The 23,028-nt window shown below is 43.7% G+C and overlaps 1 protein-coding gene across 9 annotated transcripts in view; it reads right to left on the bottom strand.

The window, feature by feature from the left end:
• Window positions 1-23,028, bottom strand: part of nav1a (neuron navigator 1a) — a 98,987-nt gene that overhangs the window by 38,913 nt on the left and 37,046 nt on the right. For all 9 annotated transcript variants that reach the window (XM_085147050.1, XM_085147049.1, XM_085147052.1 and 6 more), the window contains 2 exons: window positions 15,948-16,050; window positions 14,218-14,544 (listed from right to left, as the gene is read on the bottom strand). In XM_085147050.1, the coding sequence (XP_085003176.1) occupies window positions 14,218-14,544; window positions 15,948-16,050 (430 nt within the window). The remainder of the gene's footprint in view (window positions 1-14,217; window positions 14,545-15,947; window positions 16,051-23,028) is intronic.

Consider the following 23,028-nt stretch of genomic DNA (forward strand, 5'->3'; position numbering starts at 1 on the left):
AGATTTCAGAGTGATGCACACTAAAGAGTGACATCACTAGTATGGAAATGAGTTATTTGGCTGAGTTTGAGAACCAGCAGGTGAGACGTGCTGAAGAGGCTATTGTATAGTTTTCAGATGACACCACATTCAAAAACACACAAAGTGACACTAAGTTGATGTTGGCTTGACTTCAATATGACAGAGTTGAGCAAATCTTTGTGTTGGCCAGAAGTGGTCGGCTAATGGCGCATGTTTAATGTTTGTCCACACACACAGGCATACACACACTTGGACTCACACTCACTACCACCGTCTCTGGCATCGATCATACAGTTTGGCGATTGCCTGAAAGCTTTAAGTTCCTGTCAGTTTCTATGTATTTGTAGGTTTATCATTCTTTTGACAGCCAGTCTGTTTAAGCCTGCGTGCCAAAGTCAAACACACTGACACGCCCCACTAGATGGTCCGCTGGGACAGTGTGTGTGTGTCTGTGTGCAACTAAAGTCACTCTAATGCTCTAATGGGTTTACATAAAGGTTCAATAGAAGCTCTGGGGGTCAACTGACCAAAAAGAGCAAAGTCGACCTCCATTTACCCCCCCACCCCCACCACACACAGCCACACAAATAGAATCAATAGCATCAGAGCATCTTGGCAAATGTGTCTGTGAATCAAGTCAACTTCAGAGTTGTTGTCGCTTCTCTCTCTCCACCGTTAACAGCCTGCAGCTATCGAGTGGCCTATATTAGCCCACACATTCAGACATAGTCTAAGAGAATTCTCACATGGTGTGGGCATAAAGATGATATGGAGGAGGCTTGCTGATTTTCACCCAATCACAGAAGATACACCGCGAAAGCTTCAGCTGAGAATGTAGGTCCAGTCCCGCAGCGGATCAATATGAACACACCCACTCACATCACAGGCTACCTGCCACTGAGGAGTGACTGAGCCACAGAACACCATCAAGCAAATGTCATCGCATCCACAATGAAACAACAGACCGCAAAAGACAGACACTTAAGGCCAACACGCACTTCACGCGCGCACAGTTATGCTGCATTCACATCCGCTCTAATTAGATGATTTGCAGCAAGTTCTCCTCAGATATGGATTCAGGCTGCAGAGTCTGCTGCTTGAAATCAGTTGGTCTACGAGCAGCAACAATAAGAGGCAGTGCAGATTCAACATATGGCTTTGCGCATTGAGGTCTATAAACGGCAGAGGCAGCTCCATCTATACGCGGATCAAAGCGCTTTCTTTACTAGGTGTCTAGACTGATACACACCATCCCACAACAGCCCCGGCGCAATCTATTCAGCACACTGAAACGTGCCACCGCGCAGCTGTTGGACTTTTATCAATGAGACATGCTGCCGATTTTTACGCACAGGCTCCGCCGGAGCCTCTGCAGCACATTTGCGACGACCGGGCACCGCCAGTTTGTGTCATTAACGAAGAAACACAACCGCACACGTGTGTGTCGATTAGCTTCTTATCCGGCATCCCCACCAGTCACATGCAGCTTCTATTCTCATTTATTACCTTGACAGAAAGTGCATTGTCCTCCCTGCGCGCTGCGGAGCCGGGAGCTGCAGCATTTTCCCGTGTAGCACGCGTCCGCTCATCCTACAACCGTCCAGCTTTCAAGCCGCTTTGTTCCCGTTAAACATTTCCCGCTGCCAGAGCTCTGAGGCCAAAGAGAATCCACCCGGTGCTTTCCACAGCTCTGATAACCAGGGAACCGCCTGTAAGAGTCAGCAGCGTTGACTGACTGACCCACTCCCGCAGTGCTTCCACTCACACACACGCACACACTCCCCCTCATGGAGGGAGGGAGGGAGGCACGGAAGGCAGGCAACACACCCAATTCCTCCTCCGGCCCGTTTCACTGATCGCGACCAGCTGCGCGTTTTCCAAAAAAGCGCAGAGGTTTAAACACGCAGAGCCGTGGGACAACCACGGAGCCATCAAACTCTCCGAAGCCTCACGTCGAAGACGTTTTCACACGCTTCAAAACTCTAATGGGCGCACAATACACAAACCCCTGACTCCGGTCTAACAGCAAGTCTCTGCTCCACTGAACTGCATTTATTTTCGTCTTCTAACAGCAAATGTCAGTGGAAAAGTTTTTACCTTCAGTACCGGTGACACAAAATAAAAACTTCCACTGCACTGAGCTGGACTCTAACTGTATTTCTTCCCAGCTGACAGCACATAGTCTCATGCTTTGGGATATGATTTTGTGGGCTACTTCCAACGAAAACCCCAGAATTGTATTTTAAATCCTGATGCACTAATGTTGGATTAACTTAGTACCTCTTGGCAACGAACTTAGCTGTAACACAAATATTTTATTGATGCGTTATAGAACATCAGTTGCCTGGGGTATGCGTGTCTTCTACAGCAGAATTTGGTTTGACAGCTCTGTGGCTTTCTTTCTTTCTTCTTCTTCTTTTTTTTTTTTTTAGCTCTTTACATGATCAAAAAGACACTTTTTGGCTCTGAGGCCAAAGACTCCACATTTCTATTGTAGCACTGTGTGTTTTTGCTATTGGAGACTTTCAGAGCAATAGACTTGTATTGTGTATCCACTCCCCTCACAACATCCAGTGGTGTTTAAACACTTTAAGTACTGAGTGGACCCCAGTGAATAGATCTGTCTGTCTGCTGTTCAATAAGTGAACGAAGGGCCAAAAGGAGAGAGACAGTCAGAGGAGGGGGAATGAAGATAATTAACAGTCATTTCAGTAAAATCAGGACACTGAGAATGTGTGAGAGGCAAAGAAAGAAAGGCGAGAGTTAGAAATAAAGAGGAAAATCCCAACACCGGGATAAAGAGAGAGCTCATTAACACCCTGTTTTTAAGTGCAGCAGGAACAACGACAGGATTCTTCAGGGCTCTGCTCGCCCGGCCCGTGCAGGGCCAGGTGGGCACACAGCGCTGTGTGTGTTGCAGAATGTGATTGGCACACTGGCGTGCTGGACCGCAGGTGTGTGAGCCGCTGCCATCGTCGTTGCCTAGCGTTACTAATATAGAGAAAGGAAAACAGTTGCTATGTGCGCGCACACACACACACACACACAAAAGCACAACACTACTCCCACATTCAGCATTAGCTTTTATTTATGTCAGCTCTCAGAAGGGTTACTTGGACAGCTCTGTGTCCGCCTGGCCAGCTTTTACTTCAACCACTGACTCATGTCCAGACATGCCCTCTGTCTCCCCCTGTGTTTATTTGCATTTACTCATCAAAGACAGTCACTCGGTCTCTTTTTTTTCTTACTGCTACCCCCCTTTCACCCACCACCTAAGAGCACAATGCTTGTTTTCACGTTTTCAAGACCCTGTGTGTCTGTGTTGGTGCAGGAAAACCTGTATAATTAGGTAGTGATGCAACTATGTAATGACAGTGTACAGACAGGGTCATCCATACGACCCTGGGAACTGGTCACTCCCCTCCTGATGAAAGAGACAACAGACCTGGGAAAACTCATCCCCCTTATCAGCGCAGGAACACACATGGACACTGTGTGTGTCCATGTGCTGGGCTGTTGTCTGTTTCCACGTGGAAACAGACAACTCTTGCCAAGCAATGTAATGAATATAAACACTTTTTTTTTTTTTTTAAATCCCTCACATACTTTGATCAGACTGAAAAACTAAATTTTCTTATATTACACAGAGCTTTCTCTATTACCTTGTTTCAGTCTCACTCCTACCTGGCTTCATGTTTCTCTTCCTGTCTGCACTCAAAAACACATCTATATGTAATTATTTCCAGGCCAGCTTTCTTTTAAATGCTGAGTGTCATTTTAAATCTCTCTAGCATGCGTTTAAGGAATTTAAAAGCACTGAGTTGTTCTCAGTGAACTTCTTACAATGAACTAAGAGGCCTAAAGCCCCTTTCAAGCATAACTGGCTCCATCATCCCATAAAAGTGACTTCCTGCTCTTATTTAGACACGGGGCACAGTTACACCTACAGTGATGGAGAGGTCCATTGTATTTTTGCCATATGCACAAAATACTGGTTGTACTTGTGGCGTTGTTGCCTCCACTGTTGATCAACCATGTGAATGTTTAGTTTCTCCTCCCATTTTTACTAAGAGTGGTGATTTTTTGTGATATTTTGTGTGTTTATGCTGCATGGCTGGCGTATAACGTTAAGTACAGCTGCCTGTTGCCACCCCATGCACATAAGCTTACGTGCTCAAAATGCACCGTACGGCAAATTGGCAAAAGATTTGGTGAGATTAAAGAAAGATGGAAGAGACACAGAGTGCAACTGTAAGCCTGTGCATGCCTCGCTAAGGTAATGCATGCAGTACAGACTGGTGATGAAAGTGATGTAAAAAAGTTTCGAGATCTGACCTAGCAAGACTGTTGTAGCAACTCTTCCTGGAAAGTAACCAGGATGCTCACTGGGACCTGACATGAGCTCAGATAGTGTTAGATGTGACGTGGGTAACCTTCAGTTTGAAATACAATCTCACCACAACGTCCATGAGCAGCGGTTTAACAACAATATACAAAGTTTGTTGACTGTGAGATATGTATCCTGACAAATAGACCACAGTCTGTCAGACTCGGCCCCCACCTGTCCAGCACTATCACACTCAGTACCGGGTCTCCACAAGGATGTGTTCTGAGTCCCCTCTTGTTTACGCTCTACACATCCGACTGCTCCCCTACCCATCTCTCAAACACCATCATAAAGTTCACGGATGACACCACAGTGGTTGGACTCATCTCAAGGGGGGATGAGTCGGACTACAGAGATGAGGTTAACAGACTGACTGAGTGGTGTTCAGTTAACAACCTCCAACTGAACACCACGAAAACTAAAGAACTTATTTTAGACTTCAGGAAGGGCAGAGCAGACCCGGCCCCACTCTACATTCACGGGAACTGTGTGGAGAGGGTACACTCCATGAGGTTTCTGGGCGTGCAGACCTCTGATGATCTCTCCTGGACTGCAAATACCACGGCGTTGGTAAAAAAGGCCCAGCAGCGTCTCCATTTTTTGAGAGTGCTCAGGAGGAACAACCTGGAGGAGAGGCTGCTGGTGACATTCTATAGAGCCACCATAGAGAGCATCCTAACGTACGGCATAACAACATGGTATGCAGGGTGCTCAGTTGCAGACAGGAAAGGACTGCAGAGGGTCATCAACACAGCCCAGAAGATCACTGGCTGCTCTCTGCCCAGTCTGGAGGCCATTGCAAACTCCCGATACCTCAGCAGAGCTGGCAATATCATTAAGGACTACTCTCACCCCAGTAATCAACTGTTTGAACTATTACCGTCAGGCCGACGGTACAGGTCACATAAAACCAGGACAAACAGATTCAGGGATAGCTTCTTTCCCAGAGCTATCACCGTAGTAAATAAGCACAAAACAATTAAACCTGCTTAACTATACTTGCCATTGTCACTATACTATGCTGCTATTCATACTATCATTATATTATGCTGCTATCCTGTATATATCGTACTTTTTATTGTCTGAGTACTACGGTTATTTTATTGTACTTTTTATATTTTACATTTATATTTATTTTGCATTTTGCAACAAGGGAGTGGCACTCCAATTTCGTTGTACTTTGTACAATGACAATAAAGGCTATTCTATTCTATTCTATTCTATTCTAAAAATAACTCTGAAATCTGAAATGTGATATTTGAACTGGTCTCTGAAACATTTCGTTTGCACTGAGATTGCGGGCTACTTTGTGTGGATGTAGCTTAAGAGTGGTGCTGTATTCCTGCAGTCTGCAGTGTTTTCCAACATGGTCAAAGACTAAGTCCTATATACTATTTATATTTAGACATATTAGACAAATTAATAACCAATACTTTTTATACCAACCTGCAAAAAGTCTGTAAACTGGTCAGAACTCACAGTTAACCACAGAGGGCATTTCACAGGCTGAAAAGGCTGAAAAGGCTGAAAAGGCACTCTTGTGCTTAACTTTTGGACCTTCCATGTCGAGGCCACCAAAAGAACCTCATTAGGCACCTGCTTGGAGAGGATGCTATTCCTGACTTCAAACATGCTTTCCCTCTTAAGAGACAAAAAAAAAGAAAAAGAAAACGAGGTGGGGAAGAAAAAAAAAATATCCAAAAGAATTCAAACGCAGCTCGAAACATTTGTGCAGCGAGTTTAGCCCGAGTCTGCTAATGAGGGCATGTTCAGTACCAGGAGAAGCGGTGCGTGCTTGAAAAGAGATTAAGATACGGTGTAATGAAGTGAACAGGAAGGGAAAATGATGGCAGGAGGGCAAAAAGAAAAGTGTGTGACTAACGTGGAAACAGCCCCAGAGAATAACACGGTAGGAGTCGATGGGAGGGAAGCAAGGCTGATTCTTATGCGCATTACCAACCCCCGTCACACCCTGCTGTTACACTTCCAAGACTTGGCTTTACTGCATATATCGCAAGTATGCGTGTGAGAGTGAGACTGCACTTGTAGCGCAGGTCTGAGACCGAGAAGCTCTCAATAAGCTTCACCGTGCAGTTTCATTTACCCCCAATAGATGAACCCAGCGTGCTCTTTACAGGCTCTGTGGATGTAAAGGGAGGACATGAATGAGTTAGATAAAGGTTAGCAAGAGGGTGTGTGTGTGTGTGTGTGTGTGTGTGTGTGTGTGTGTGTGTGTGTGTGTGTGTGTGTGGATGGAGGGGATTGGGGGGTTACTGTGGGAACCAATCGTCTCAGGAATGAACCTGACAATTTCCTCAAACATTTTTTATTTTAAATAACAGAAACCACTCGTTTGGAAGTTACAAAAGAGGAGCAACATTTCACAACAAACTGTTTAAAGTCTCCGATGTCTCATGTTTATTACTGTGATTCCAAATGTAATGAAAGTGAATGGATTTTTTTCCATAAGCTGCTTACAGCATTAAAAAAACCAACAAGTTTCAAGCAAAAACAAAATTCTGCTGTTATTTCTGTTTCCATAAACAGTATCCTTGTTACTTCCTTCTTACTGTGATGTTCCACAGAATATACCACCAACAGCTGAGGGCAAAATGGAAACAGCAGCAGGAAAAAACAGAGTCTACAGGACCAGCCGGACTAACTATAAGCTTAACTGGCAAGACTTTGCATAGCAGACAAAAGTAGCTGATCAGCTGCTGTTGATCCTAAAAATCAGTTTACATGTTCCTGTTGAACTCATCACAAGACTTCAGAAAAAGAAATGTTAAAAAAAGACCTAAGAAACATCTGTTAGTTATTACTGTGATAATACAAAGAAATAATGATTCTGAATAATTACTGCTGGTCATTTAACACAACGTTTCAATGCAGTGAGCACCATCGTGTCCAACGTGTTGGGGTTGAGCAAAATGTTTTCTATTAAAATTGTTGCCAAAAAGTCCGATATATTGGCGGGTTCAGTGGCTGCTGTTGTTTTAGTATCACGTTCACTGTTTTCAGGTCACTTGTCTCTTTTCATCTCTTCTGTAGGCCGAGTGTGTCACAAAAAAAAAAAAAAGGAAAAGTGAATTTCAAACACCTCCAGGAAGAGTGGGATTCATCTCTTTCCTTAAAGGAAATGGAGTGGAATTGGTCAATGGGTGAAGCCGTGACACTCTGACCTCTGTGCACGAGTCATTCGGCTTCTTAACTTACAAACTGTTCTCGTCATTCGCTTATACTGTTGTCATGGTAATGCATCCCTCTGAACTATGCGGGGGTCCTACACGCTCTCACAGGCCATCACAACCCCCTCGTCCTTGCAGGCTGCTGACCAAGTCCTTCACTCCTCTTTTGCTTTTCTGAAGAGGAAGCCAAGGATTAGGAGGGACTTTGCCATTGCATCTCCATAGGGGTTTACCAAGCCTCAGCGTGGGGGGGGTCCAGGCAACAGTAGCTCTGACAGTGGCTTTTGGAGTTTGCTTGGGTGGAGGGTCGAGAAAGTTTCACAGCATGGATGAAAAGTATCTAGATGCACCTTGTTTTTTCTTTGAGTCACTGACTTTCCCAAAGTTTGTTTTTCTCTCTCGGAGAATGTGAGAATAATCTGTCGGGGCGATGTAAGAGTAGTTCCCAAGATCCAATCCAGAACATGTGCTTGTTGCTCAACAGTGTGTTTCACAATAATGAAATGGCAAGTAGTCAAACTAAACATATCCATAGAGACCAGCAGGAGTCCAGCCTAGCTGAACATTAATACCAGCATGTGTGTGTAATCGTACAGGGACATGAGTAAAATGTGTGAGAACAGAAAAGGTGAAAGTGGTGAAAAAAAAAGGGTCAAAGCAAATACTCTGAGCAGCGGTTAAACTCAGAGACTGAGAGAAATGCTCATTCAGTTTGTGCTTTGTTTGTTTAGTCTTAAAGGAAACAATGTCGCATAATGCAGGCCAATAAAAAGGTTAATGATAAAACCGTGAGGCTCACACAGCCTCAGCAAACACAGTCAGGGGGGTTTCTAGGCCTGCAAATCCCTCATGAAGCCCCATATGTTACTCTCTGCTAATTCTTTTAATGTGTTTGCGGGTTGGTGGGCGTCTCTTTCTATGTGTGCATATGATTAGATGTGTGGCTGGATGCTTGTCTGTCCCATATTAACAGACAAACAGATTAATGTCATTATTGTTTGTCAGCAATCTCCTGCTGTTAGAGCTGGAGGTGGTGACATCATCAAAAAATAGTCCGGCAGATGCACAGTGCAGCTAAATGCAAATTCAGCTAGATGTGAGTTAAAGCTAATTATCCTGTACAGTAAAGTGTGGCTGTTGTGGTTAGAAGTCTCCGTACGACTCTGTTGATCCATCCTAAAGCAACATGGCTGCGATTAATTAATAAATGGTGTTTTTGGCCGTCTCTGTGTGTGTTCTCCGTGGGAGTTTGGCCGCACGTGCTGGAACAAAAGAAAGTGCCCTCAATAATGACAGAAAAAGTAATTGATTACACGCCACGCTGAGCAAACAGAGCCAAAGGAGCATGGCACAGAGGCCGAGAGAGAAGTGGTGGTGTAAGACAGAGACACACCTCAATCTGCCTCTCATCAACTTTTCATGTGAATCTGCCTCCGACACACAACACTAAAGTATAGGTGCACAAATACACACATCTGTGCCCTGTAACGTTCTCATACTGTATGAGAGACATATCTTATTGGTGTCATGGACAGATATGGGCAAATAGAAGACAGCATTTACTGCGGGCGATATCTGCGGGCGATATTTGTCAATTCTGTGACGACTAAATGTTCATAAAATATGCAAACAGGCTTCGATTTCTTTGTTTCTTTGTTTCTTTTACAAAACACACTGAAATATTTACTGTTGGCATCAGCTATTGGTCAAAATGTCCAAATGTCCCCAGTTCCTAATTCCTTAGCCAATAATTTATGTAAACTATGAAAAGCAAACAGGCAGAAAAATCGTGGGAGACACTTCCAACATTTCCAACAAGCATCAAGTCGACATTCATAATTTCTTGACACTTTCACTATCGACTCATGGCAGCTTAAAGTCCTTCAGTCTGAAGTTTTCACACATACACAATTAACAGAATATCAACAAGTAATTATAATATTATATTTATGCAAACGTGACTTAACTTCACTGCGATAAACACTTTGAGGCATTCAGGTCTCTTTGAATTCTTCTGACCGTACATGCGTCTCACCTTTAACATCCTAACACGGGAGAGATGTGAACACAACTGTGTGGAAAAAACCCCTCAAAAAACCATTGAATTTAATGTGTTTTCTCCACTATATTTCATTTTAATCACAGCTGAAGTTATAACAACATTTAGAGTGGGGCCGAGTGCTGTGCTGATTTTGGGAGGGGTCTGTAATCGGACCTCAGTGTGAGTCACAGTGTAAAAGTTCGGGGTCTCAGCAATAAGGAAGACCTCCATGGCTGAGAGTGAGTTAGTAACCAGGTCAAAACCAGATGCAAGAAAAAGAATTCATGAATCAAAAGGTTCATGTCTGTGTTCATCTTCATGCAAATACATGCATATGTGACACGTGCTTGTTTTTGGCCAGTAGATGGAGTTGGTGACCAACAAAATTAAGCTTGACCTAGTGAAAAAAACACTGCAATATCATTCACACCCACTCAAAGTGCACATGTAGAGGAGTTTGGAGTGCATCCCAGTAACACAGGAGATAAGGATCAGAGGCAATGATAAGGTCTATTGAATTACACTAAATTAATAATGCTTCAGATTTAACTTCACCTCTAAAGTGTCTGTGAGGCCAAACATTTAGTCGCCGTCATGAGGCTAAAGTAACCAGTGATGATCTCAAAGCCTATTCCAGGCCTCACTGGTTTCAAAACACATTACTTCTCTATTAAAACTGTTTGTGTTTCACTTCTCTGTAGCTGAAGTGACAGAGAAGCCAGCTCACTGCTGTTGCTTTAGAGCGCACGTGGCAGTAAATCAAAGCACTTATAGCAGCGCACTCAGACAGAAACGCTTCAGGAAGCTTACAGTGTGCGTGTGTGTGTGCGTCTGTCCTGCTCCACGATGTTTTCATAATTCAGACATTTAGTGCAGTGAGCCAGCCTGTCTCGTGGCGTAACCATGGAGACTATGCGTTTACTAATGGGAGGTCGCTTCCACCCAGAAGCTAAAGTGTCTGCACCCAGCAGGGTGGAAAACGGCGCACACTCAACCAGTTGTTAACACGTGAATTTGCGCATGTAGGCCAATTATCACCACAGTTAACGCTGTCCATCACAACAATGTGATGCTCAGACACAGGCGCACTCATTACAGTCACACTGGTCATAATAATCACATGGACACACAAACTAGTTTCTGAGCACAGTATCTTTGCTCCAGCTCAAATATTTTCAAATAATTAGTAGAGAATCGACCCCATTGCTCTCTGTGGTGTTGGTGCCTCTGCACACTGGACTGTTTGCACTTTGACGAATATGTAATGATATTTTTATGCCTTTAAATGGCAACTTACTTTTGAATATCAAATCTATGAGAGAAGAAAACAAAAAACTATTTTTACTTTAATTTAAAAATGACACAAACTCTCAAGTTTATATTATTGTCCAATTGTATTTTTACTTAAATAAATTAAAGTAAAAATCAAATAATGAATGCTTCCCGTGGCTGTATATATGCAAACATGCATTTGAGCATTTTCGTTTATATGTGTGCAGGTTACACAAAGTAAATCACTGCAACAATTAAACAAATGTGAATGACGCGTACATGAGTGGGAGTCCAGGGGAAATACGGGGAGGGGGACTTGGCTTCAGATGTAAGTAGAGGCCCAGGCTTGAAAAGCACAGGAAACAGATAACTGAGTGACGGGATCATGACTCAGCGTGTGTGCGTGAGTACATGCGGTCTGTGCTCAGCCACGTATAGTCACGGTAAACTTAGTATGTGTATGTGACTCATGCCTGTTACTAAAGTGAGTCATAATAAGTCCAGCAGTGAGTCACATGATCATCTGCACACGTTTAAGGTCAAAAACGAGAATGTTGTGAAAGAATTTTGTTTCCTTCTGTTTCACTTTCATTTTAAAGAACAAAGAGATGAGAAATCCAAAATCCAAACAATGCATAATGCATAAGGGGAAATCCTGTGCATTATATACAGGAGGAGATATGTAGTGTGACCTCTGTATGACAGGGCTGGTGTCTGCATGTATAATGGATAAGTATGTGTAATAACTTATGGGCTAAGAGGGAGAAATGGAGCACTGGGGCTCTCAAAGCCCAAAGGGTGGAGGGACCAGCACAGAACAAGACAATTCTGCCCTCTAGTGGTAAAATATATATATTATGTGTGTAGTTTAAAACCGCAGCAAGCAAACACCTGTTTATTACACAGGTTACTGCAGCAGTCCCCAACCCCCAGGCCTCGGACCGGTACCGGTCCGTGAGTCGTTTGGTACCGGGCCGCGAGAGTTGAGGCTCAGGTGTGAAATGTTTGGTTTTCAGGGTTTTTATCGGTTTTCAGCGTTATTTTGTTATCGTTTTTATCGTTAACTCTGTTTTCCTGGGTCTTTTCACGTGTGTTATGAATAAATCTTCTTTTTTTCGGTACCGGTACTAGTTTTATTTTGTTGTATTTATCCGCGACACCTTAAAGGCCGGTCCGTGAAAATATTGTCAGGCATAAACTGGTCCGTGGCGCAAAAAAGGTTGGAGACCGCTGTGTTACAGTATAACGGAGTATTAGGCGGAACCAGACAAGACTTCTTGGGTCATGTAAAAGTTATTTGAAAAAGAAGAAGATAAAGATGAACATTTTATCCCCTCTGTAGGACTCTTGGTATTACCACTGAGTGTTTATTTATGCAGTTATAGAAGCACACATTTAAACATGGTCACCAGGACACGATACATGTACAGAATCGCACACAGAAAAACTGCTGAAACGTTTTTTTCTTTACTTTAAGTTTGACTCTTACCAACATCCATCGGATTCCAATTCAGGACAATACAAATTAACCAACTGTAAAATAAATAAAATAAAGATTCATTAATCTCCAGAACCGAAATCTCACCAATTTTAATCTACATTTGGACAATAAGTTAGAGCCCATGCATCAGCACTACCTTCACCCCCTTCAGCCCAGCTTTAAAGTTTAGAGGACATCAGATCAACTCTGAATCATTACTATTGTGTTTCTGTCTTTCACAGTTCGATGTTAAACAGAAGGCACAAACAAAAAGGCTGTTTTTCCCTTTATGTTCGCCTCACTATGAGTTTGTGAGCCTACTCTGCCACCGCTGTCACCTCTGTTTCTCAATCCTTTTTCCTTTAGTCTTCCAACTATTGTTGCTCCTCTTTTAGCCTCCTAACACAAAACAACATAAACCAGTACAACCACTAATCAGCCGTGACCAGATCCACAGTAACGCAATAAAGGGATGTGAACTGTGTCACAACTGATTTCCTGGTGACTGGGGGTGCATTTTTGCAGTTACTATGGAGATGTCAAAGTGTGGCCAGGACAAGCTCTTTTTAAAAAACATTTAGTTGGACCAGCTCTGCAGGTTACACCCACACTGCCAGACTCACAGTTTATAAGATAATGTGTTTGTGTTCACGGTGCTCAGAGCTGGCCAGTGAAATGCGACGCCGTGTCTACAGTTGAGTTAAAACTGTCGTGTCATATCTCCTCATAGTGGGGCGAGAGCTGCAAGTCGTCCAAAACTAACCGAGAAAGTCCAGAGAACACAACTTAGGTCATTCATTAGCAAATCCTCTAAACTTGTTGGGCGTCTTGTAATTCTGCACGACTGGTAATGGCGTCACCAGGTAACGATCGGTAAAAATGTGAGCATAAAGAGCAGCTGCCAGGATGGTCGCTCCTATGACCCGTCCATCTACTACTCGAGTTCATGGAGGAGCAACACACAATCTTGTCAGTAATTATATCAGCTCATTAACCTCGATTTGACTGGGATTATTTCACTCTGGTCTAATTGTTTGGCAGATACCAAACGAACATAGCGACCCTCCTCTTATAAACTGCTCAGTATTTGCTGCCACAGAAACACGGGGAACAGCCAGCTGTGGTCTCGAAGGGGTTTTGTCTCACATCATAAATACTCGTTTTTGTCGAGCTCGATTAGAAAAGAGAAACAACGTTTCGACTGCATGGACCTCCCCGGGTTAAAGCCGCTACACGACACAACAAACACGCTGATGAACAGTTCTGAAGCTCGTGTTTTGTTCTGTGATGTGACCTCACCACAAAATTAAATCATTTGTTCCCAGAAATCCATGGCTACTTCAAAACAAAAACTATTCTGACCATGACGAGCTCTGGCTGCGCTCTCATTGGCTGGGCAGGTTTAGTGACCAGTTTTCCAAAGACATTTGCATTCCAGCTTTGCCAGCAGGTTCTGGTGAGCCAGCGTCGTTAAGGCTCCTGCACATGGAAACCTGCAGCTGAATGACAGGATGATCTCTGCGAGGCTCCATAATGCTGACATCATTTTCGCGCTTTGCCTCAGGGCTGCTTTCTGACTACAGCAGAGCCAACTGCACGAGGGGGGCTACAGCTGACAATGTCATGGCAGGCATTATGAAAGAGGGCTTGTGATTCATTACAGATGTGCTCATCAAGGCTTTGTTGTGCTGGCAAACCACGAACTCCAGTTCTGTCTGTGGCTCGAGGATTGTAACAACTGGCAGGTGGCAGAAATGGTTAGACCATTAACGAGTCCTGTTTTCTTAGCTTTCCATGTGCTGTCCAGATAAAAGAAAAAATAACTTACCCATTGCCCAGATCATCAATATCATCATCTTCGTCATCATCTTCATTTGGGCTCTTCCCGCCGAGGTCGCTGTCGCTGAGGTAATCTCCCTTCAGGAGGGTCGGGTTGGAGTCGTCCAGGGATTCGATAAGGTGGATACGAGATGCGTGGCTGATCCTGAGGGGCACTTCTGAGTGGGCGTTACCCGTGGACGGAGCATCGCCAGCTTGGAGACGAGGGCTAGCTTGACCCTGACGCCATGACAGCGGAGAGGAACGATTTGACAGACTGGAAACGGAGAAGGCGGCGGCTTCATCGCTGTCGTAGCACATAGTGCCCTCTGCACAGCTGTGGAAAGACAAACAAAAAGACAGTTTTTAGGTGATGAGAATCATTATTCACAGCTAAATTTTTGACAGACAGGAAACGAAGATCAGTATTTCATTTCCTCTTTGATTTCAATCAATCTCTCCCCTCCCTGTGTCCCCCTCTCTCAGTGGAACATGACGATTTAAAAAGCATGCACGAGCTGAGATGTGCATGTTTGCATATATGTATACATGCAAGCATATGTGAGTTGCATTCCTTTGTGTTGCTCTATGCTCCACATAAATACGTGCCTACTTCATGCTGGCATATATTTGTATAAATGTGTACAAAGTGCATAAATGTCCTGTTCCAAGCTAGTGCAGCACATCGACGCTTAGTGTCTGCACCGACACTGATGAGAATTAGCATATTAAAAGTTGCTAGCTCTCAAACTGCGTGGCAGCACATGCATTTGCTTGCTACATTAAAATTAATCTTCTCTGCATGACACAGAACAAAGAACCAGCCAATAATAAAGACAGTTTTAAAAGTGCTAATGTTAAACAGGCAGAAAGGAAGTGGAGCAGAGCCCACACAGACTTTCACAGGCTTTCTGTTTGTTATGTTTATTCAGTATATCAAGTAAAATATGTGTAAAGAAAACAATTTGCTTGCTCACTAATCTGCTTGTTTTATTCATATAAATGTTCCCTCCTAAGTAGCCTTTATTCACCGGATATGCGACATCACGCTCACACGTGAATCTTCCATTTTTGGGATAACAGGGAGAGATTCAACGTTATTACCGTGAAATAAAAATATGAATGGCAAAGGAAATGTAACCATCTGCTGATTTACTCTTCATGAAGGGAGACTCCCACTGAGGGACACAGACAGGACACATAGCAGGAGACTCGTGGACAGGCGGACGGAAGCTCTCAAGGACAAAGTGTGGGGATATGGCGAACTCTACTAGAACCCAGCCCAGGAAACAGGAAGCACCGGTGCAATTAATCAGCGCATCATTGCTCGTCTTCTTGTGTGTAAATGTGAGTCGTGAGTGTGCACTGGAAGGCTTTGCTTTGAAGCCAGCTTTGAGCTAATCCTGCTCAAAGAGAGCAAAGAGGTGGGAAATTACACACTAACTTACTCACAATACCGATCTTGATCTCAGAGCCTTCATGCAACCAGCTCACCCCAAAACACAGCCGACAAAGTCACTAACAACCCGCCCATCCTGACTGTTACTATTTTTTACTCTGACCTGCTTTTTTTCTTTTGGTTTTGGAAACTGGTTTGTCTGCATGCAGTTTGTTCCAAATTAATACTTTTCTCAGTAATCTTACTTCACCTGCACAACGAGCCTTTTCCCGGCATCTGAGCTACTCTCAGTTATTTTCAGTTCATGTGAAGATAGGAGAAACAACCCGAACACTGCTGACCTGTGGCTGAGCTGCACCCCTCTCAGGCTGGTCATGGTTTCCTCCAGGTTCTGTCGAAGGTCCAGAACATTCTGCACCGTCCTTTTCCTCTGGGACTCTGGGTCTGCAGGGGTACACACACGTGAGTGATGCTAACCACAAAAAATTGTTATGCTGCAAACTTAAAAATGTCCATGTGCGTTTGAACAGGAGCTTAATGAATGCAGATGCACAATAAAATATTAATTGAAACCCAATCAGTGCTTGCAGTGGACAACATAGGTTAATGTTCAATTCATCCACCCAGTGGCGATATCTAGCATTGCATGCAATAATGAAAACAAAGCCAGAAAAAACTCTACAACTATGGACTTAAATGGTGAAACTAGAAGGACTCCCAGAGAAGAGAATGCAGAGTAAGCAGGTTTATTTTTCCCCAGATGGTAGTGGAGCGAAATAAATTAAATATGATGCAGACAGACGAAACAACAGGAGGAGGCCTTTAAACCAACACAGATCTAACACAACGCCCTGTGTTTGCTTATTTCATAGTGCCTCCTCGCCCTCTACTTGTTCACTGCCAGAATAAATCAAAAGCCTTTTACATTTCAACCTATCAAGGGACAAACTGACATTTGTCTCCCCCCTTCCTAATATGCTATAATCTACTGAGATTACGCCACGTGGCTTCCTGCTGAGTGCTGTAGCTACACTGCTGTTTCATACATGTGTACATGTACCGTATGTGTTTATGTGTGAGTGTGATTGCAAATAAAACTGGCTGAAAATTCTTAATATATCAATGCAGATATCCAGTATTTATGCTCAGGAATTTACTACTAATAAATTGAACCTAATTTTACTCAAATGTGTCAAACTGCTTCCACTTTTACTCCATGTAGCCAGAAACAAAGACGCCTGCTCCCTGACATGTTTTTGTGTCGAATGAGGAGAAGGTAATAAAAGTGTTATGGTGGCAGATACGGGGCACTCAGTTCACCCCGAGGTTCAGTTCAATAGACCATTAGAACTGACCAGCTGGCTCCTGAGCACGCACAGCAAATGAGGGATAACATCAGATCAGTACATCCATGACTGTCACAGAGTTGTTCTGGCCGAGCAAATACGTGATATCTACGCTTCACATGTTCATGTGTATATATACATTTTGTTTCAATATATTTAAAGTTGCTTATATTACTATAGTAGCAGCTTCTTTTTCAGCTGGACTGTTGCATTAAAATTTACAGCAAACGGGGCCTAGCTGTTGGAAATAGCCACACATGTATACAGACAGACAGCAGGCACTCCTAGGAATCAGTCCAGCTGGTTAGTGAGGAGGTGACGGGGTGGAGAGGTCATTGTAATGAGTGAGGGGGGCTAATCATTAACTGCCACTCTCAACAGCAGCTGCTGAATGAACACATACATTTGTATGTTGCGTCTTGTCACGTGCAAACACACCGAGACACGGTGAGGAAAACGTAAAAGTCAGAGCAGATTTATGAAGCTGGATTGATTTTACAGGACGGCCACATAGACTATTGATTGAAGGGCCCTGGGCAGCTCAATGTGGACTTGATGAAGTCATTGAGATGCAAACCTTTGCGGCTCACATTCACATACACACACCGACACACTGGGAATGTTTAATCACAAAAATAGTCCGGCTTTGTTACGTGGGAGCACTCGTGTGAAAGCTGGGAGGAAATCCGAGCTGTAAGACGACACTTCATCCTTAAAATGTTCGTTTTAGGTAATGCGGTCATACAAAAGGTTTAGCAGGAACAAAGAACCCTGAATACATGCAAACAAAAAGTCTGAAAGGCTCACATGTGCGCACACACACACAGACAGACACACAACTGCAGGCTATAATTGGGCGATTTTAATTACCTTAAATGGGAGCTTTGTTTAACATTGGCGTCAAATTGATTGGATACGGTCTATCGTGTGTATGTGTGAGTGTGCGCGTGTGTGTGACTTCCTGTCCTGCCTCTGCCCTCGGTGGTCCCAGCTGGCGTGTGGGGGGGACGTAGAGGCAGTAGCGTTAAGGGAATTAGGGATGCAAATATCCCTGTCAGGGCTGGCTGCTCCCCAGGGTGCAGATGAGTTACACTGATTTGGTTTAAACGGCGTGTGCGGATCCACCTGCCTGTGCTCGACACTCGTGAACACGCTCGTGCTCTGAAGAGCCGGCCGAGGCACCTTTCATAACGGCCCACTCAGACGCTTGAAATGAGAGTCAGCAAGTTTGAGGCTGTTGTTGTAAGTGCACACACAGGCCAACATCTTAATGTGACTCTGCTCTCAGTCAGAGACAAAACAAACTGACAGAAACAGACTTCAAAGCAGCTTTGGTACGAAGGAGGAAAGTGAGCAGGCGTTTTATTTTTGGAAGCCATACTCTGCCTACTGCACCACAACAAGAGGACAGATGGTGAGGCAACACAAATGTACATCGATACGCAAAAAAACTCACTGCCCCCTTTTTTAGTTTTTGTCCCGTTGAGTGTGGTCAGGTCAAAGCTTGTTAAATTAATTTCTGCCCTTTGATTTGTCAGGTTTGTTCAGGAGCCACGTTCCTGACCCTTAAAAGCAGCAAAGCCAGATGTTCACACGGTCCTCAGGGCTTCAAGTGGTTTGGATGGAGACTGCTTTCAGCTGCACACAAATATTCAGTGGGTCTGTAGCGCCGTGTACGCAGGACTGACTCAAAATGAATCGCAGTGCCTTTGCTTCTAATGTTAGACACTGACGCTCAGTGCAACAGTGACTCATTTATGGGTTTTCTTTAGTAGATTTATAACCGCAGCGGAGGACGAGGAACGAGCTGGTGGGTGAATCCATTTCAACTTTTTGTCTTTTTGATTATATTTGATGAAAATCACAAAAAAATGTCGCTAGCTTGAAAAGAAGAGCAGGATGTAGGAGTGCTGCAGGATGGTTTGATGGGTAGCAGATGCAGCGAGTGAGAAAAGTGAGAAAATAACTGCCGTCCACTTGGTTTTCTCTCCTGAGTGACTTGACTCCCTCTCCATTAGAAACAAACAAACTCCCCATAGATACACTAATGGCTCAGTGCTCGCAGGAGTGCTCTGCTACTTTCTGTGTGTGTGTGAGTGTGTTTGTGTGGCAACATCCCATCCTTCTTTGAAAGTGTGCTTCTGTGTCGTGGCTGAAAAATGAGGGTTTGTGTATCTGCTGGCACACGAGTGTGTGTGTGTGTGTGTGTGTGTGTGTGTGTGTCGTCACCAGTGAAGGGATTCACTTTTGCAGAATATGAATGAAGGTTTGAGTAATGACCATCATTTCTATTCTTTCCTCCTTCCCTCCGGAGTTCATCCGTCTCTGTCCTCTGCACGTGTGCGCACATATGTTACAGCCACGATGACCTTCCTCAGGCCACGAAACGCTTGTCCCCTGATATACTGGTGTGGGTGAGCGTCACTGGTTTTACACTATAAAATATCTGTACTTACAGCAATGTGTGTACTTCCCGTGGTGGCTTTATGCCTATTTGTGTGCTGCAAAGACAATCATTATAGCATTCCTGACAAGTGACATGCAGAAATACGACAAACAGGATGCAAATAAAACTCTTTTTTTTTAGGTTTAGGGCATGCTTGCAAAACATGTAAACAGGTGTGTAAGAACTTTTCAATCTAATGAGACGCTCAATTATTTTGTTTCCCCTCCTGCTTATTTTTTTGTGAACTCCGACTCCATTCAGCCTAACGTTACAGCCCTCGGCTGACCTTAGACGGTTTGCAAAACAGGAAGCATTACAACATTCAGCCATTCCTGCACATCTGGACAGGACGGACAAACACATGCTAAATCACCCAAATGTGCCTTCATACATACACACACACACACACACACACACACACACGCACACAGGCATTTATCTGCTTCACTGGGATGTTGCAACAGGATATTAGAGTCCTTGAAGATCAAGTCTGACATGTGACATGAATGGTTAATGAGTTTGTCAAATCTCGATGTGGTATCTGTGTTTTTCAAAATTTGAGCAGCTTTCTGACTCAAATGTTGTACCTGATGCACCAAAGCACAACAAGTGTGTCAGTACACATTTGAGTAAAGAACGGGGAAAATCCTGAGAGCCAGTCGGCAGTCGTTCAATAAGCTGACTGAGAAATCCACTTAAAAAAAGTCAGGAATCCATAAGCAGGTGAAGCTTCCAGAAGAAGGGCGGAGGGGATGATTAAAACGCACGCCTGCAACGGCAGAAAAGTTTGGACATGATGGCTGAAAATCCACGGATTTTATGTTAAACCCTCCAAACTTCTGTCTTCCATCCTGTCCACCAAAACTCTCTTAATGTTGACCCAAACACACAAACACATTTGGCATATTTTCTTAACCACAGCACTATCTGCTTAAAAAGTCGCCACCCTATCCGCTTAGAGAGGAAGATGAGGAAGCTCTAAGCAACTTCAGAGAATCTCACCTCTGATTAAGGTTTAAAACACAAAGACGAGGGACAGCGCGTGCTCCTCTGTGCTGAGCTGCTGGATGGGAGTAAACATGTCTGACTTGCTCTGAGTGTGTGAGGTGCTGTGATGTAGAAACACACACAGTGTTCAGATGAGGCTAAACAAAATCAGAACTACAATCATCCAGGTCGACGTGTGCATTTGTGCGTGAACCATAAAAGAAGCCAAATCTAGAAGTTATCTCAGCAGCATCTCTTGAGCTTTTATGTCGCACACATTCAAGCAAGCACCCAACAACATATTTATGCAGATGCTAAATAATCCAGGCAGCGTGCCAGGGCGGCCCATAATGCACGGCAGTGTTTGGGTGGATTTCTGTTTGACAGACTTGTTTCCTGTTAAACTTTATTTTTACAGTGTGCTTAAAGCCAGCTGCTGCACATGTGACACAGACAGTCAGCGCTCTGTGCGCAGTCCCCCGCACGGTTAATGAGGCGATCGCTGCAACAGTAGAACAGATGACATGTAAGTATCTCCAATAAAACGTTCCAAAAAGCAACACATGCACACAAATCAAATGTTTTGAAGCAAACGAAAGCCAAATAAACCCCAGAGATGGAGGACGGTGACCTCAGTTTGTGTAACGCTGCAGAATATCCAACAACTGACAAACTTTGTATTCCTCAGCTCTAACTGCATGTATTTACAGGACATTTGGGGCTTCAAGCTTTTTTTCTTCGCTCTCCCACCCAGTTTTTCTTTTGTATTCTCAGCTGTTTGTCCCGAGACCGTACAAAATCAATTTACAGTTCAAGCCTGTCGATGTCCAAACTCCCAGAGGAATCAGAGATCTATAAATCTAGACTAGATTTTCTTGAATGTTACCATAGCTTGGTGTTAGAAGTGCTAAAGTGTTTAAAAACTAACCAACTAATGATTTATGGTTAGTTTGACATATTCAGTTAAACAAATATAGTGGAGGTTCCCCTTGTTAGTTTTGCTTTAGCCTAGATTACTGACTGGTGCAAGCTAAATGCAATACTGTCGCAACACTCTGCGTGTCTGTGTGTGTGTGTGTGTGTGTGTGTGCAACTGACACTACTTCCTTAAAGCAGCTAGAACATGCCAGGAGCTGTGACAGGAACAATGGGCACTTTTATCTGAGACTTTTCACAAGAGGAAAACATAAACAGAATAAAAATAGATGAGTACTAAGTATTTCTCATCACAAGGCAAAATGCATTAACTCTCCCTCTGTCTTTATCTTCTGCTCTCTGTCTCACACACACACACACACACACACACACACACGAATTCTATATTTTAAAACACCCAACATAAGATCAGTTAAAAAAAACTAAAACATTTGGATGTTTTTGTTCGAACAGAAACTCATATGAGGTAAATTAAGTTTTAGCACAACTTAAATCTTTACAACACCAACACAAATCAAACAAAACACGACCCTGCCACTGTCAGCATGGTACATTACAAATGATGTAATGGCATCACTGCAATAACTTACTTGTTTTTAAGTGATAGGCAGTGAGTCTGTGTGTTGTTGTGCAACAGCAAATGAGACAAAAACAAAGTGAGTACTAATATGATTTAGAGGAGGACGGCAGGAAGCAGACAGCACTAATGCAAAGGCTCCTGCATGAGGTCTTTAGCCACTAACCACAGAGCACTGTAAACACGCGCACACACCAAATGAGAATAAATGCATAATCGTATAAGAACCTATACGCAGAAACATCGCTTTCCTCTGTGAATACTCGCTGTCACATTAAAAGATGTCCTCTGTCCTCCTGCTGAAACACTGGTACCAGAAATATCCTCTCTGCTGTCTGACTTGTGACAGAACACTGCTGCCCGTCAACTCGCATCAGAGTTGAAAAAGGAGGAGGAAGCGAGAGATTTGGAGAGATGCTTTATTCCTCACTTTCCTTGGGCATTTGTGTTTGTTTGCTTCGTTGCCACCTCCTCAACGGGAGGACTACTGCCCTGAATCCTTCAGTCAGCAAAGCCCGGGGTGTAACCAGCGATCCGACCGCACCCGCATGACATTAACGACTCAGCATTGCCATCACAATGGAGGAACTGATTATGAAAAACACCCTGCCGCAGCCGAACGGATGAATACGGCGGAGTATAGACAGGAGAGCGTATCAGAGAATATGCATGTGTGAGCATGTGCGAGCTTTGCTCTGACACTGTTTCCTGCAGCGCTTTTAACTTCTCTTGAAGGCTCGTGTGCTTGTTTGGTTTGTGTGTCTTCCGTTTCAGGCTTTGTCGACTTCTCTGTAGGTTTATTGTTCCTCAGACAGCTGATGAGCACACAAAGAGGAACCATCAACCACACAAACTTGCCCACACACTCATACACAAGAGAATGCCAAACTTAAATTACAATAGTTAAGGCCGCATTAATGAGCATCCATGTGTCACTGAGTCACGTTAAGTTCTCTTCTGCTGAGTCGTGCTCGGCCAAAATCAAGACCACACAGCATCTTCAATCTTCTAACCTACATTTATATTCTCTATCCCATCTGAAAAGTAAAACTCCCCCAAATCTCTAACCAAACAGATGCCCCGAGGGCTTTAATCTTTAATTCATTTTAGTCTTTATAGCTGGTCTTTTC

The sequence above is a fragment of the Neolamprologus multifasciatus genome, chromosome 20 (assembly GCF_963576455.1).
Source record: "Neolamprologus multifasciatus chromosome 20, fNeoMul1.2, whole genome shotgun sequence".
Lineage (NCBI taxonomy): Eukaryota > Metazoa > Chordata > Actinopteri > Cichliformes > Cichlidae > Neolamprologus > Neolamprologus multifasciatus.